At 42.9% G+C, this 18,634-nt stretch overlaps 1 protein-coding gene across 1 annotated transcript in view; it reads right to left on the bottom strand.

Moving 5' to 3' along the window:
- The window catches only part of LOC115368952 (transmembrane protein 132C), a 153,258-nt gene that overhangs the window by 103,724 nt on the left and 30,900 nt on the right, over window positions 1–18,634 (bottom strand). The window contains exon 2 of the mRNA XM_030065414.1: window positions 5,031–5,174. Within this exon, the coding sequence (XP_029921274.1) occupies window positions 5,031–5,174 (144 nt within the window). The remainder of the gene's footprint in view (window positions 1–5,030; window positions 5,175–18,634) is intronic.

An 18,634-nucleotide genomic window follows, 5' to 3' on the forward strand; every position in this document is an offset into this window, starting at 1 on the left:
CTGTAGCCTTGTACACATAAAAAAAAAAAAAAAAATACTAATCAAGACTTTCTGAACATCGCTGAAGGTTATAAATTTATTCAACATACTCATTAGGGGCTGGTAACCTACTCTGTCTGTATAAGAGAAAATATGAAAATAAACAAATCCACGCTGTTTATATGGAAAACTTATTCATTCATCCTTAAGGGTTCGGGGCACTCGCCTGGTGGAACTGCTTGGCTGCCATCTCCACATATTTCATTCCATAGCCTTCATTCAAATTCAGGCTAATTTAGCATTATTATGCATGAAGGTCAGCTGAAATCTACCACCCATGACATGGCAGATGCATTAAAAAACCCTCCTTGATCTGAATATAGTGCTGTTACTAAGGAGTGGTAGGAGCTACTGCATGTCAAATGTCAGAACGGATGTGTGTGCAGGTAATAAGGACCTGAAGAATTCATGAATTAAATTAATTTACTACATTACTCTGCGGCCCTTCAGACTTAATTTAATAAATAGCAAGGCTGTGTCTCCATCTGGTGATATGGCATATCTACATATGTTCCACGGTTCGTCAGGAGGAGAAACTTGCTGTGAAAAGTAGGAAAATATATTCACTGTGAAACAGAAGGAGTCCTCTGACTTTGACCCCGCCTGTTGTTTTGACTAATATTTTGCACAGCGTTTTACATAATCATCTCAAAAAGCTCACTGGAGTCAATTAAAGGACTATAAACACATTTATTGCGCTCCCTCTGCAAACCATTAAAATTCGTGAATGAGATGTCTTGAACCGCTGGCCATTGTTTTGGTGAAAAATCCCATTTTTTTTAATGCCAGGAGTTCAAAGGGGCACCTTGAATTGCTGTTCTCATTCACTTCCATGCCACACTTATTTGATCTATCTTTTTCTTTATTTATCTTCTCATATCTATCCATCCAATTTCGTCTTTTTCGTTTCACATGTATCACATATCCCATTTCTTACCGAGACATGGCTGAATCCTTGGTTTTGAAATGTGGCTCTGGAATATGATTGGTCGCTGCTGCCGGGTCATTGGCCCAAAGCGGCGAACATGTGACTACATTTGCTCGGCGGCTGATTTTCTGCTTTGCGAATATTGTTAACTCCACCTTTGAGGCGATTATGCTGGCTGTGCTTTAGATAATCCTGTTTTCTCTGCTTTAATTTATCGCCCACCTGGCCCTAATAAAAGCTTTCTTACCGAGATTAGTGACTTTTTATCCTCTGTGGGTTTTTTTTTTATCCTCCAGTTTAGACTTTGATTTTAATTTCCATACCATGAACTATATTTTGCAGCCACATCTTTTCATGTAACTCAGCATATGTGCTCGTGCATAGTCCTGAGTTGTTGTCTACTTGAATTGAAACACTCTTTGACTGTCATATCAGTGATAGTCGCTGGAAAAAGTTAGTCCAAGCCCTTTTGGACACTGTCTTGAATAAGACCTTTCTCCAGCCCCCTTTACACTGTACCTCCTCCCCTCCTAAAAGAAGAACATGACACAGTGGTCCCATACCTCTGTTGCATTGTAATTTGCTCCACTGGTTTTGCCTGTGTGCCTGATTACTTTAAACAAATGGTCATTCAGACAAAAAGAAATCTTTTCCCCCACAATTACAGACACACATGAAAACTTTTTCATATCCACAATCCTTTGAAAAGTGGTTGCCAAGCAACTTCTCTGTACACTGGAAAACAATAGCCTTTTTAACAGAGTCTAGCCAGTTTAATCAAAAACACAGCACTGAAAGCGCTTTTCTCTTTGTCCTTAATGCTATGTCAAACCAGGCTGCTGCTGGATCTTAGCACTGTCTTGCACACTGCTGACATTGATAGGTTTCAAAATTAGGTGAATATTGCTGGGATTGCTCTTAATTAGCAGGTTGGACAAGAACACAAAGATCACCGAAACTTCAATTGGCGTATCTGTTGAAGGAAACTTTCAGTGTAAATTGGTGATTATGTGCAGTGTGCCCCAAGCCCCAACCCTTGATCCCACACTGTTCTCTTTGTGCATCTTTCTGCTTCCCCTTGATATTTAATTGGCTGTATCAAATGTATTATCGCTACATGAATAATATACAGCTGTATCTGTCATTCCAGCCAAATGACTTTATTAGGCTGTCCTGCTAGCAGCTGCCCTTCTGTGCTAAAGGCAAATGATTTCCTACAACTTAAAGCTGACAAACATCTATACAGTAGTATATCATGCCAGAAAGAATAAAAAAATATATATATTTTTTCTCCCCAAAATTCATTCAAAGGTCATTTTTTGTCCAACACCTGGACTTTGAGCCTCATGTCAGGACACTTACTTGATCTTGTTTCTTCCCCTCGGTTTCCATTAAGTCTACGTGTGAGATATTATCTCCTACATAGGCGATAAAAACGTTCTTGCTTTGCCTTTCAGGGCTTCCATATGTATGAGCTGGTCCTGCCTTAAAGGTTTGAGTGTCCACATCAGAGTGAGGTCTCTCAGGTGCGCTGACCTTTCAGTTCACAAGCCCGCATTGAAATCAAAAGGAGATTGTGCCTTTTCAGTTATCGCTTCAAACCTCTGGGACCAAAATATTAGAACTGCAGGTTTCAAGATGCTTTTAAAGTAAAAGCCCAGGTCCACCTTTGGCCATTTTATTCTGTGGCATGCTGTTTGTGTTTGTTCTGTACTTCTTTTTGTCTCCGTTTTAGTTTCTGTGATCGTCGCCTGTGCAGCACCTTGTAAACCTTTTGAAGAGAGCTATATGAATAAAGTTCACTTATTACCTGGCATTAGAAAAAAACTATAAGTAACAGGGTCAAGGCAGGTGGTGCATCAGTGCTTCAAGGTGGTCTTTTGTGGAATGGAAAATTGGAGGGAATAATACACGTTTGGACATGTATGACCTTGGCTTGAGCGGCCCTTTATAATTCAATGTCCTCCTGGGCTGGGCTGTGAAAGAGATGCATGTAAATGATAGATGACTTGTCATTCATCACTGTCATCACCTTGACACCCAGGAGGAAATAACAACCCAGCCGGGGTGTGTCACTTCCTGTGTACAGCTACTCTGTCTTCCCCTGGAACCGCTCAGTTGCTCAGTTGAATGTCAACCAAACACACATGTAACTGCACACACACACACACACAGACACACACACGCACAAGCAGAGTATACACATACACAGGCTACTTTAAGGGGGTCATACATCTGAGAGCCATACATCATGGTTCTCAATCTGGGGGTTGGGAAATAAATTATGTATATATACAGTGCAATTTATTGATAAGTGTTTCTACTATTCTGTCCCGCTTCATGTATATAAATAGGGAGGACAAAAAATTAGAAACACCTCAACACATGTAGTCCAGTACAAGACCTCTGCAAACTACAACCTCAGTAACAGACAGAGAAATAAATAAATTTCCACAATGTCAACAAAAATTGAACATTGTAAACTTTATAAACTTTCTTAAAAAGTACAAATCAATTTATGGCAGAGCTGTTGCAATGAACTGCATTAACTGCATTGTGCAAATAAAACAAAATACAGAGAATATTAGAAAAGGTTTTGCAGCATCCAAAACATCCAAAATTGTGTCAAAAAACACAACATACAAACTGAACCATGGGTTTATTGAACCATTACACGCCTAATATATATTTTACTGTTGCATGGTTTTCTTAAAATGCAAGGCCTCTTCTGATAATTAAGCAAATGAACCTAAAAAGGTGGTCATTCTTTATGTGGACTGTTCACCGCTCTGCATATGCAGCCTGTGGCAGGGGCATTGGTTTGTTTTAAGGCATCGCTCGCCAAAAAGACTGAGAACCACGGTTCCAATGGCTCATAATGTTGTTGATTTCAGGTTTCATCCAATATGACTCTGAGCTCATTCTGTGCTGTCCAGTGTGTTTTAGGCAGGTCCATTCCTTGCCCATTTACAGTACTATGGGTTGCTCACGAATTGCACATTAAGTTGGCAAATAATTTCAACAAAAAATGTTTGCCAGGACGGGTGTTAAATGGACATCACAAGATGCTGTATGTGGGAGATGTAACATCGACTGAAAACAAATGACAATATCTTGTTATATTATTTGTGGAACTGTTTCTGGAGCCCGGAGAAGACTGATATGCCTGCCAGCTAGTGCCAAGAATTGAATGGTTCAGATGCTGAGTCATGTCCTCTTTGCTCCTCACTTTGTTATCAGTCTCTACTGACAGCTGTCTAAAAAATGAACAAGTATGCTATTGCTTTCTAGGTCCTTGAGTGCGTGTTTGGGGAGGGGTGGAGGGGGGGAGTTGTTGCATGACTGGAGTGAGTGAAACTACAATGACTTTAAAAACTCCACCTGGAGTGTTAACACCAAAGTCCTGAGGTAGCACAGTGCTGTAAGTGAGACAAACTGCTGAACTGCTGCTTCCTGGTAATGTGGACGCGCAGCACACCAGCCTTCACTTAGCTGACGCTTGTGTGACTTGTGTCTGATGTACAAACGCTGCATTTCCCTTAATGCGGGGCTCTCAGGGCTCTGCACAAAATAAACAGTGCATATCATAATCCCCGCCGGAACTGAGCATTGCAAAAAGTTATGCACGAACAAACCAACAAATGAACCGACAAACACACAGAGGCCGCCTCTTATTGAGGTGTGCTCGAGCTCCTAATAAAGTTAATGGGGAGTAGTTCCTCTCTGTGCTTTCATTAATTTTATTTTATGATAAATATAAGAACACGCACACACACATGTACCCCCCCCTCCACACACACACACACACACACTTGAAAATATATGAGATCACCCTGCAATTTTTTTTAGCTTTATACTCTGTGGATACATTGGGGAGCAAGCAAATACTGACAATATTTGCATTCATCATGTTACACCGATCAGGTCTTGAGTTTGATATTGAAAGTTTGCCAAGAGTGAAAGTAATGGAACTAAAGTTAAAGCTTGCTAAAGTTTAAAGAAAATGGTTTAAAAAATCACCCAAAGACAGAAATGATGAATTCTCTGGACTCATCTGACCTACCTTTGGCCGAAGCTGCTTTCCTTCCTGCGACAGTGGAGTGTGACGATCCTGTGACCTTCGCTTCTGACGTCCTGACTCACCGTCCACACCACCGGGTTACTGGCCCTGGCTCCCAGGAATGCCACGCCCTCCTTCAGCTTGACCCTGATACACACACACACACACACAGAGAGGCGCGCACACACACACACCCGTGCACAGGTCACAAGAAAGAAATCAAATTAGATGGTATTGTAGCTGACACACGGACAGGTCATGAAACAAATGTAGTTTTACACTGACAGGCATGGTCCCATGTGCATGTCAAGCCTGCGCACACACACACACGCACGCACGCACGCACGCACGCACGCACGCACGCACGCACGCACGCACGCACGCACTTACACACACTAACGCACGCCCACATACAGAGATCAGAAGAAAGAAGCTGGCACAGAGAGAGTTTCAATAGAAAAACATTGTTTATTGAATTATTAAAAGAATACACTGGAGAACCAAAAAGCACTGCAGATTTTTTGGAAGGTCAAGGCATAAATGGGGTGGAAAAATGCTTGGCCTAGTGGGGCGTGGGTGGTAGGCAGGTCTTGACTTTCATATTTAGCCAACTGAGCCACAAAACTTGGTTTTCCTTGTTCTTCTCAACTGCAGACAAAATGAACTGGTGTGTGAAAAAGGGCAAGCACTTTTACACAGTTTGTTTGTTTCAGGTAAATAATGCATCATCAACGCCAAGCCAGGCACAAGAGGTGGAATGAATACTACCAATTGCTGCTCAAGTAGAAGTACTATGGCTTTGCTGATATTTTACTGCAGTAGAAGTAGAAGTAGTGCAGTAAAAATCTCCTGCAGTAAAAGTACAAAGTGTCTCATTTCAAATGTCCTGGCAGTAAAAAGTGACTGAGCTCCTTTTTCCAAACAGTAACTGTGTTAGCTGGGATCTTTTCCATGCAATTAGAAAAGGAGGAGAGAACATGCTGCACACTACATGCTTTAACACATAATATGACATAATATAACAGTTGAGTCTATATGGCATACTTGTTTTATTTATATTTTTCCCCTTTTCCCATGTTTATTTCATATATTTGCCTATTGAGTCTAAGCGGTCGATTCCCTTTAGTGCATCTTTTGTTGGAAATTTGGAAAATGACAAAAAGTGCAACCAACAGTGCAGAAGCAGGTTCCTCTTCTCATCTCTGCTGGCTGAGCTTTTATTGTGAAAGGTTCCACAACCTGCCATTCTGTAATGGATCTGATTTAAAATGCAGTGAAGGTCAAAACTCCAGCAAAAAGGACTGACTTTAAACAACAATTCTCAAAATGGACATAAAAGAGCCACTCAGTTCCAGTAATGTGAGCAAATGTAATTAGTTACTTCCATTTCTGGTAAGCACAATACCGTCATGTACAAGCAAAATTATTTAATTAGCTGTAAGCAAGGCTAGCACCGAGGCAACAGATGGCATGTTGGCTGAAATTAAATAATCGCCGTGAGTCAGGGCTGGTGAGTTCAAATTAACCAAATTAACCTGAGTGTGCACATCCGGCACAGCAGCGAGCCTTAATCTGTCAAGAGTCTTGTTTTACACGCCTGGAACTACGGAGAGATAATGTCCAAAAACCTGTGTTCAACATGAGAAATGCGTGTCTAGATCCCTTCCTGACGCGGGAAACCTGTGGCTGAGTGTTTCTGGTTCAGACAACTGGTCACTTCCCTGCTCGCCTGCAGCTCTAAAGTGCTCGCGTGTCTGCAGCCGCCCTCGCCCTCCTCCATCTCGACCACTTCCATTACCCACAGTCACGGTCTGTGGGAGGCAAGTTGAGCGGATACCCAAGAACCTTCACCTTCACCTCCTCCTCCTGCTCTTCTCACCATACTTATACACTGCCACTGTCTTCTCCACTGGTGTCGTATCACGTTATCACGCATTACAGTATCAGCTTTCTGTCATATTTTTGTCTTTTTCTCTTTTCCATCATGACCAATTGCCCTTATTTAAGCCAGTAACACGAAAGGGGCAATCTATTTGATGTGAGAATAAAGAAGGAGAAAATGGGTAAGATAGCTCCTAAGTAAAAGAGTTGTTGGGGAAAAAAACGATACTGAGTGAAACATGAATGCAAAAAATTGGAGACCGTCCTTCTTCTGGAATTGCAAAGGACTTCTAACACACATCGAAAGAAAGTCAACGCTAACGGGCGGATAATGACATGACAAACCATGCACCAGTCCTGAGAACGGCGCCGTCGTTACATCTTCCTAGATTGGCCGGCCCTTTTTGATCTTATCCAGGCCGCTGAGGCAGTAATAACCGGCCTTGTGTTGGTCGCTGCTCCTGACGAGCTTAGATAAAGGCTGCTGGTGTGGAAGAAGCAGACAATGACCAGGAGGAGACTGCTGATTGGTGTCTGCCTCCCTGCTTCCCTGCTTTCACCTCAGCCACGGCACAGTAATTACGACTGCCTAACATCAGCCCCAGCGCTGACAACAGACTACAGGGAAAATTAATCTGATGATGAACTAATGTGGACTACTACAGTATATATACTGCTCGCTATACTGGTGGCTGGAGATCCTGTGAGTGCCATGCTGCTGCAGATAATTGAATATCACCATGTTTTCCAGCCTCCCTTTCAATCTATCCTTCTCCCTCTGTTTTTCTACATCATTTTACTAGCTGGTGTTAGTGCATGATGATTGTGTTTGCACTGTGCTGGTTTACAATCCCACCATAAATGGCTCTCCTTTGGTCCAGGAGTTAATGCTCCTGAACAGAGCGGTAGTTAACATGCGCTCCGGTGCGCTGTCCGCGGTGCTGAAGAGAGCCGCAACTCGGAAGCTGCCTTATTTACGCAGTGTGTGTCGTGTGTGTTTGTGATGCACTGCTTGAAATTTTATAAAAGAAAGAAATGATAGTCATTTAAGGAGAAGTTCATACGCCGGATCTTCTTATTTCTTCTTATTTTTTTAGCTGTTATGCTGCACACAAATGGAACAAACTACCAATAGAAGTGAGATCAGCCCCAAGTGTGAATGTCTTTAAATCCAGGGTAAGGTCTCATGTGCTTATGGGTGAGCTCTTTCAAAGCTTTTTGGCACTTTAATTTGTTATCATTTAAAAGCAATTCATTATTTTTTTGCTGCACTCCTATTTTATGTTCCATTTTAGTCTAGTTTTCTTTCTTTCTCTATGTCTCTGCACTTTTTGTAATCTATTTATTAACTATAATGATTTTAATTGTTCTGAAATTGTTTTTTATTGTATGGATTTCCTTATTCCTTATTAAGTGTTTGTTTCTTTTCAATTGTTTGTTTTCACTTGTCTTGGTTTTTTTTATGTAAAGCACATTAAGCTGCTCCGTGTATGAAATGTGCTATAGAAATAAAATTGCCTTGCCTTGCCTATTTCAGCAGTGGTGCTCGGATACATGTGTTCGGTGGTTCCAGTTCCACCATATCTTCTCTTAAAACGAGTCTTTCCCTAGACTTGTATTTCAAAAAAACACATGATACACCGTTTCAGACAGCTTCAGAGTTGCTGTGAGGTTTATTTTTTTTCACTTTACACTGATATGGACTAAACTCCAACTGTATATACCGCTCTCTGTGCTGGTGGCTAGAGACACTGTGAGGGCCATGCTGGTGCACATAATGGGATATCAATATATCTTTATGTCTTTCTCTCTTTTTCCTACATCATTTTACTAGCTGGTGTTAGTGCATGATTGTGTTTGCACTGTGCTGGTTTACAATCCGCCCATAAACAGCTCTTCCTTTTGTCCGGAGGTAAATGCTCCTGAACAGAGCGGCAGTTAACATGTGCGCTGTCCATGGTGCTGAAACGGAGTGCTGTCCGTGGTGCTGAAAAGTGCAGTTTCCAGTATACTCTCCTTTTATCTGACCTTGTTTTTCCCCCCTTCTTTCTTCCTCGCCTGAGTGCTTTCCTCACTCGCTTTCTTGCTCTCTTATCTCAATGTCTATCACCTCTCCTTCCTCTCTTATTTCTCTCCTCTCCGCATATTCTTTCCATCTCTCCTTCCCGCCATCAAACTCACTCAATCTCTCCTTTCCCGTTGCACATTTTGACAGACAAACTCAGGCGTTCTGTATAGCCAACAAGCAAGGGAGCTAAATTAAGGAATGGCATGTTGTAAATGAGATTGGTTTGGCTAATATGATTTCTGGTGATGGATTTGGGGGGGTGTGGGGCGTTGGTGGTGGTGGTGGGGGGGGCAATAAAGAAAAGCAATTTAAAGGGAGGCCCAGTTTCCCATGCATCAGCACATGAAGCCGCCTAATTAATTCTATGGAAACATGTGCATCAGTGGGATGAGTATTTACAGATGTGATGGGGCTGTCAGAAAACGCTGTCTGCGACTCTGATCTCTCCCTGATGGATGCTCAGAAGTGACACCGTTGACGGCGACCGCTCAAATAACACGTCGACACACCTTGCACATGCCTAATTAAATGTGAATGCGCTCAATATTAATGCGCTTTATGCAAGGCGGGGAATTAAAAGCAGTAGGAGCACCATGAATAAACTGAGAAACTGTATGCCCAAAACAACACGGTCGTGAGCATGCTGATGGTGTTGTAAGCATAAATACACACACTCACACACACACACACACACACACACACAAAGAGGGAGAAAATACTAAGACAGGGCAAACATTTATTTATTTGAGGGCATTTATTTGTTTCAGTGTGGGGAAGTCGGAAAACGGGTATTCCTTTAACAAATGTCACAGTTACACCTGATTTTAGAGAACTGTATGATGGCAATGGACAATGACTATCATGGAAAAAGGCCGAAACTGTAGCGCTGATTATCCGCTGTCATTCAAAAACATGTTTTTGCTTGATAACTAAATGGACACTCTTAGTTGTTCCCATGGCAATAAGTGAAGACAGAGCTCACACCAAGACCAAAGCAGAGAGGGAAAATACAAGGAAGTGTGTGTATGCGTGTGTGTGTGTGTGTGTGTGCATGCTAGGAAAAGAGTGTGTGCGTGTGGGGGGGGGGGGGGCATATAGATGGGCGGATAGGTTGGTGTAAAAGCTGCCTTTGAGGAAAAAGGAAAGAAAAGTGATTTATTTAGCCTCGCCGTGCAAATTGTAAAAGACAGAATCTGATGCTGTTATAGGGCGGATGATGGGAGAAAGCAGAGGAGGGAGAAAAGAGGAGAGGACAGGAGAGGAGAGGAGAGGAGAGGAATGTGGAGGAGAGGCAATTGGGTAAGAGACAAAAGAATTTAAAAGACCCATACATAATAAACTATTCAACTAATCTCACGAAAACCCATATATTAGTTGCTTTAGTGATTCACAACTTACATCAGGGCTTGTAATTTCTGTCTGGTGTGATCATCCATTCCCAATTAGTGTGTGTGTGTGTGTGTGTGTGTGTGTGTGGAGTATAAGTTAAAATGATAATTAGTTTAAAACAGGGTGGGATCCAGGCGGGGGGCTCCTTGTGTCGTCGCTCCCGTGATAAGAGACCATTATTTTAGAGAAGATAGAGTGAACAGCTAAGAGGACCCAGTGGCTTTCTCTAACACACACACACACACATGTACACACACACACACACACACACACACACACACACACACACATCCTGGTCTGTGTCCATCTGATACAGCGCTAACACGTTGGGGGGGAGTGGGCTGGGGGACAAAGCTGACCTTTAGTGGAGATAAATGAAAGCAGGAAGTTGCTCTGATATCAGTCCCACCACAAAGAAACCACCTTTGGTTCCCACATCACAGGGAGGCTCTTCCTTCCACAGCCAGAAGGAGAAAAAGAGAGAAAAAAAAGAAAAAAAAGAAAAAGAAAAAACTTCTGCCTCAATAGCCAGACCTGTAATACTGATGAGGTCCGTCACCCTCATATATAACCACCAACAAGCTCCTGATGCCTTATTAACTAACCCTTATTTAAAAACCACTGAATGAGAAAAACCCGTAATTGACCGTGCAGAAGCCGATGATAAATCGACTCAATGTGTAGTTAGAAAAAAAATCTGTAAAACACACAAGAGCGCTTGTGGTTGAGCATCTTTTCTGATTTAATTTTGAAGAAAAAAAAACGGTATAGCTCAGGCGAATTCAATTTACTGACAGCAGGCCAAATTGGTCAATTTATGTTGAGCTAGTTTAGTCGGCCATGTTCTTTCATTCTCTCGCACCTACAGCGAAATCCTTTTACAAACTTAACTCGCAAGCTGTCGGCCGTGGCAGCCCCTTTTGTTTCTTGTCGTCCCTCTGTCCCTTCTCGCTCTGTTTCTACCTCTCGCTCTCTGTCTCCCCTCGCACACGCGCTCAAAAACAAAATCATCTCCATCACCTCTGGGGGAAAAAACTAAATTAGATAGTAGCCGGTGACAGGTGAGCCAGGCTGGGAGCCGCTCCAATAAATAAGTAACGTGAAACAGGGCCGTGCTGGAGATGCTCCGAGTCAATTAGCTGAGGAATAGTTGTCGGTGTGGCGTTTAGGGGGCCAGCAGACGCAGGCAGATGTGAAGATAAAGGGAGAGCTAATTCAATTAATGAGTTCGACGCTGTTCTTTTCATTATCAGAGCCCGTTAAAATTGCTGGTGCGTGACAACACCGCAAACGGAGGACAAGATTAACGCTATCAGATGGAGAGCACGCTCGCTAGGCAGAGCTCCCGTCCAGCCATGCATTCCCACTGCATTTCTCAGTTCAATCCAACTCAATTCAATCCAATTCAATTCAAGTCAAAGGCTTTGGTGGCACAAAAGTTACCAGAACACTTTTGCCAAAGCATCAAATGTTCAAATGTTTGAAATGTAAATTATGAAAATAAATTAAAACTTTAGAAGATCACTAAAGGTAGAATGAATAGGATTTTCCTAAAAAAAATATATATATAATATCAATGTACAGACTAATACAGTCTTTACCTCTGAGCAACTAGCAGTGTGTTGGTGTGTGTGTGTCTGCAGAGACCCCGCCCTCCGCCTGGAGTTTCTGGCTGTGCTGAGCTCGGGACTCTTCTGGGCGTCGGCCTTTGTGCAGCGGGTGTGTAGCTCCCAGCCAATCACAGCGCAGCACAGTGCCAGATCGATAACACCACATCCAATAGGAAGCTACGAAAATTGCAGACATGGGTTGCAAAAAACAGCCACCCGCTGGCGAGCGCTGAGGGAGAGGAGGATGAAGAGCGACGTGGTGCTGGCCTGTTTTCTGTTGGACAGGTACATGCCGGCGGGCCAAAGTTTTTTTTCCTAGGACAGTGATGTTACATTTTTGGCGGGCATATCACCTCATCGCCATCCTAGTAAACGAGAACTTGTTGCTGGCGGTTAGCTTAGCCTGTTTTCTGTTGGACAGGTACATGCCGGCGGGCCACATTTTTTTCATAGAATGGCTATGTTATATTTGTGCGCTATTTCATTCCATCGCCATCCTAGGAAATGAAATCTCGCCAGCTCAGCCAGGGAGGAGAGGCCAACTTTGAATGTTATGTTTGCAAACCGCAACAACAAATCCTACTCATTCTGCTTTTAGGATTAATATTTATTAATTATATACACAATATATCCTATGCATGTATGTGTGTGTGTGTGTGTGTGTAGGTCATTCACTCTGTCTCAGGTGGTGGCATGCTGATACTTGCCCTAGGAGGTTTTTTTTTTTTTTTTTTTATGAGAGTTCACTAAAGCTCTTTGAAATCTGAAATTGCTAAGGTGAACCTGTCAAGGTAACTGCTCTTTATTTCACTGAAGGTTTCACATCGCAGGAGGTGCATCTCACCTTCATCAAACATCGACCGCATCATCTGTTTTCTTTTTTGGTTGTCATGATTTTTTTTCTCTCTCTCTTTTTTTTTTGCATCGCTGTTTTTCGATTGTCACTTGGTCATCCCTGAGCCCGTCCTTGGTCAGGATGAGTCTATCGCTGACAGAACAGAGACATTCCCCTGATTCATAATCTCTTTTCAGGGCCTGATAACGTCCTAATTTGGCCTTTAGTTTCCTCTTCCCGGCTCCAAATGGGTTTGTTTACATGGCATTATCATTTTTGATTGGTCAGAGTGTCTGAGAGACGACAGCTTGTTTTGTCCCTGGCACCGACGGCCATTTCTTCCCCTCTCTCTCATCTGGCTCACTCTCATAGATCCTCCTCTGACAACTCCCTTTTCTCTCCGTCTTCTTAAACATTTGGCCCCCCCGCTGCATCCACACTCTCTCTCTCTCTCTCTCTCTCTCTCACCCGCCTCTATCTTCAATGCACGACTCCCTCTGCCTCCCCATCCATCTTCAATGCACTGTTCCCTCAATTTCTATTTTCACAAAATGCCACTTTCACACTTTTTATGAATCAATGGATGCAGAACTTTCCAAGAAGTCCAATAACTTTTAACACCAAGAACATCAGAACAGGCTGAAATTAGGGCTGGGCAATATGGATATAATCAAATATCACAATATCTTTGACGGAGTACCTCGATATCAATATTGTGACAATGTTGATGGGATGACTATTGGTGCTTTCATCAGATATTTTTTATTAATTTACATACAAGATATTTTTGATAACCTGTCATCTGTAATGTGGATATGATGACCAAGCAGGCAAAGGCAAATAATAGAAGAGCTGAAACAATGCATTATGTTCAGAAAACAGCTTCCCTTCGCTGAAATGCAGCGTTTAAAAGCTGGAAAAGGCGACACTTATGCCATGTCACGCTATATCCAAAATCCCAAATGATGTCTAGTGTTATGTCTCAGTATTGATATAATATTGATGTATCGCCCAGCCCTGGCTATAATAGATGCACATGTCATGCTTTCTCAGCTTGAGGTGATAATTCCCTCTGATTTTCCTCCTAAAAACAGGACAGAAACCCTTTTTATTCATGTAGACAAACACCTTGTGATACATTTGGCTACCCTTTCATCATCCGTGCCTTTACCTGCCCTCTAATGTCCTCTTAATGTTAGCGGGAAAACTGCTCTCAGAAAATGAAGCCTTGCAGCACATGAGGCTTGTCCAGTCCTTCAGTTTACCCTTGTAGAATATCAATTTCACTTTTCTGTGCCATTGACCACCTCTTCATCTGACCATTTCTTTCAGATCGATAACTCTGTCATCTAAACCGAATGCTGAGTTGATGGCTGCTTTGAGGAAACGTGATGTTTCCTCGGGGGTTAAAACCTATTTATCTATCAGGGGACAAAGATGATCAAAGACAGTAAAGTGCTACTTATTCCTTTCAACCAGAAGTGTATCATATTGAGTGCTACTTAACTGAGGAGATGCTGACTGTCAACAGTGACTTGCAACACTTGCAATCAGGTGGATATATCAGGTGGACTACCCCATGGACTGAAGTGTACTGATACAAAGATACAAAAAAGACAATGTTTTTCCCCACTCTGAATGAAAATGGCTCTCGATTCTCATTCTTCTTGTTGGATGGACAGGGTTCTTCTTGAAGAAAAGACAAGAATAGATGCATGGATGGTAACATGCTTTGTTACAGGAGAGGAGAGGAGATGAAATAAGGAGAGTAAACGAGGAAAGGCGAGGAGAGGAGAGAAAACAGGGAAAGGGAAGGAGAGGAGAGGGAACGAGGAAAGGCAAGGAGAGGAGACGAGACAGGGAAAGGCAAGGAGGGGAAATGAGGAGAGGATCGAGATGAGGAGGAGGAAGGGAGAGCACACAAAGAGAGGAAAGGAGAGGAGAGGAAATGAGGAGAGGATCAAGAAGAGGAGGAGGAAGGGAGAGCAAACAAGGAGAGGAAAGGAGAGGAGAGGAAAAAGGGAAAGGGAAGGAGAGGAGAGGGAACGAAGAAAGGCAAGAAGAGGAGACGAAACAGGGAAAGGCAAGGAGGGGAAATGAGGAGAGGATCGAGAAGAGAAGGAGGGGAGAGCAAACAAGGAGAGGAAAGGAAACGAGGAGAGGAAATGAGGAGAGGAAACGAGGAAAGGCGAGGAGAGGAGAGAAAACAGGGAAAGGGAAGGAGAGGAGAGGGAACGAGGAAAGGCAAGGAGAGGAGACGAGACAGGGAAAGGCAAGGAGGGGAAATGAGGAGAGGATCGAGATGAGGAGGAGGAAGGGAGAGCACACAAAGAGAGGAAAGGAGAGGAGAGGAAATGAGGAGAGGATCAAGAAGAGGAGGAGGAAGGGAGAGCAAACAAGGAGAGGAAAGGAGAGGAGAGGAAAAAGGGAAAGGGAAGGAGAGGAGAGGGAACGAAGAAAGGCAAGAAGAGGAGACGAAACAGGGAAAGGCAAGGAGGGGAAATGAGGAGAGGATCGAGAAGAGAAGGAGGGGAGAGCAAACAAGGAGAGGAAAGGAAACGAGGAGAGGAAATGAGGAGAGGAAATGAGGAAAGGTAAGGAGAAGAGAGGAAACGAGGAAAGGCAAGGAGAAGAGAGAAAACAAGGAAAGGCAAGGACACAAGTCAAGATGAGGAAAGGCGAGGAGGGTAAATGAGGAGAGGATCGAGATGGGGAGGAGGAAGGAAGAGCAAACAAGGAGAGGAAAGGAGAGGAGAGGAAACACGGAAAGGCAAGGAGAGGAGTCGGGACGAGGAAAGGCGCGGAGAGGAAATGAGGAGATGATCGAGAAGAGAAGAAGGGGAGAGCAAACAAGGAGAGGAAAGGAATCAAAGGAGAGGTGAGGATCAGAGAGGATAGGAAACGAGGAGAGGTGAGGAGAGGAGAGGATAGGAAACAAGGAGACGAGGAGAGGAGAGGAAACAATGACAGGAAACGAGATGAGAACAGGAGATGAGCGTTGCCTCCAGCCACACACTCTCTCTTCATCCAGATCTGGACGAGTGTGAGACACAGAGCGCGGTGATGCCCCAACAAACATCTAACATCTCTTTCTTAATTAAAGGCAAAAGCAGCCTGATGAGTGACAGATGGAACTTGGACCGGAGCTGCAGGGACAAACTCGTGCCCTCAAAAAGACTAAACAACTGTCAGAGGAGCGGGGACGACTTCAAATGAAAAGCGGTTCAAAATGTGAGCTGGCCGCAGCCTCACGGCATGACAGATCAAGAGCAATCACATGGGCAGGAGCACTGAGAAATGAATTTGAGACAACTGAGGACAAATTCAGAGAAGCCTCTGAGCTTCACTGAGCAAAGGAAACTTTCATTTTCGAAGCTCGGGCAAGGTTCCACATAAATACATCCAAGCACTGAGAGCCTCTTTATTCCACTGTCAGTAAATGGAACAAATACGGTCTGGATCCTGAGGGCTTTTGAAATAATTCAGCTCTGCTTCTAGTCGCTGAAAATGTTTTTTTTTTTCTTTCTTTTTTTTTTCTTTTTTTTTTTAAATTGGAGCATCGGTACAATTTGCAATTGCAATGATTAGCCTTGATTTTCCCAAAATGGAAACGGGACACGCATTTCACTCAGTACATGGGAGAGAGTATGGAAGTTATCAAAGCACAATGAGTCAAAAGATGATTACTGGAGATGGCTGTGAAAAGAATTTGCAAAACCATCATAGCTCGAGAAAAGAAATCTCCAGTGGGAAGTTGAAGTCGGTTAATGTAAAACATTTTGAGAAAAACGGCGCTGCCTCCTTGTTTAAAAAGTAGATACAGGACAGTGACATTTTCAGCTGGCAGTGGGTTTCCACATTAATATGGTTTCACATTAATAACAATAAATCCATCTTAAAAAAAAAAAACACATTTTGGGCTAAATCCCCTTTTTTCTGACTTAACCAGACTGGGACAAGATGTTCGATACCATTTTCACCTCTGGACGTCCACTGGTTCAGCTCCTATGGGTAGCATTCTGTGTTAGCTTAGCATAAAGACTTAAAGTCTATAGGAGTCGTTAGCCTAGCTCTGTCTCTCGTCTTGCCAAGGAACCACAGTTGAAAATTAGCCTTTCAGCTAACACCAGCACATTTACAGAAATGTTCATTTATTTGCAAAGTCCCTGCAAAAATAAAAGTACAAATAAATGAAATAAAATAGGCACTACTGAACATTTTTTGTGGATGTAATTCTGTTTTAAAGTCCCACAGCTAATAACATTCAATGATTGTTTTTACTTTCAAACTATCATTTTGCTGAGACATTACACTTCCTACGGGTTTTGTGTCTTTTTTTTTTTTTTGGTCTGTAATTGTACATTATTGGTTTGCCAGACTTGAAAGGACCCACAATTTGGTGGCTAATGAAACCTGAAACATTACAGACGTTCAAACATTACAGCATTATGCCATCTTTGAGTCGGTGTGGCCTGTGAGGATAAGGGAAGATAAAAGAGGATTTATGTTGCTTACTTCAAGGTGCTCAAAGTGCTTTGAAAAGCGAGGGAGGGGTGGGTTGGATCTTTGCTTGTGTGGCACCAGTGTAGATGTAATTAAATGAAAACTGGGCGACAGTAAAGGACAAAGAGAACAAAAATAAAACAGCGGCCATTATCTATTGAAATTAATTAAAGCATCCAGGTTTTGGAAGTGAGCGACTTTGCTCGCGCTGTCCCCGGTGTCACTCTTTCACACAGGAATTCTGTTTCCTTCGACTTTATCTCTCGACTTTATCCTTCATGTGTCAAATTAGGTTTAAGCTTTGAAATGCGATTGCCAAAACTGCATACGGTGAAAAAAAAAAAAAAAAATTGTGGAAATAGAAAAAAAAAAATAAAGGGGGCGACAAAAGAATAGAGGTTTCTCTGATAAAGAAAAGACAGGCTGGATGCGGGTGGGTATTGACTGAAATGACAACAAGCATCATGTGTGTGCAGCGACTGCGGAGATGAAAGCAGGGCAACAGGATGATGACACTGAGGGGTGTGACAGCGCAACACCCACTGCGGCCAAAAAACAAGTCACCTCCACTAAATCACAGCCCCGCTTCTGCTCACGACGCTCAATCTGCACCATATAAGACCGGATATAAATCTGCTGTCCTACATGTGTGATATCTCGACCCTCGTGTGCGATTTACACGGCAAACACCGGATTCCAGATTAACGCATATCTGAAATATGTGTCATGACGTTTATTTGTCTGTTTGTTTGCCCTCCACCCCCTTTTTTTTTTTTTAAAGCAAATCATGTTGGCAGAAATGTATGGACAGAAAACTTCCTATTTTTTTGTTCCTTTTTTTTTTTTTTGGCTGAGCTTTAATGCTGGATTTCAGGAGCCCACTGCTGCTGTACTGCAGATGAGCTGAAGGAATGAGGTCATGCCGAGGCAGACAGAAGCTTGAGCCATTTGAATGGAGCCATTTTAAACCAGGGGATGGGAAGGAATAAAAAAAAAAAAAAAAAAAAAAAAAAAAACACGACATTGCGGACACTGCTTGCAGTAAAACCTATTTGGAAGATGTATCCTGGGGATAAAAATTAGACTTCATATAGGATCGGCTGGGCGGATGATCCAGCGCTGATCCAATATTTGGATGAAAGCAGAAGGGGGGAGGGGGGGGCAAGCTGTATAATCTCATGATGTAGTGGGGCAGATTACGGCGAGTTGGTAAACCTTATGCGAAAAGGGTTACACAGATTAACACTGATGTTGTCGGTTGTCACGGCTACTGCACTAATACCCTGGGAATAAGTAGGGTGGTTGGTTCAAACCACCGGCG

This window comes from Myripristis murdjan, chromosome 12 (assembly GCF_902150065.1).
Source record: "Myripristis murdjan chromosome 12, fMyrMur1.1, whole genome shotgun sequence".
NCBI lineage: Eukaryota > Metazoa > Chordata > Actinopteri > Holocentriformes > Holocentridae > Myripristis > Myripristis murdjan.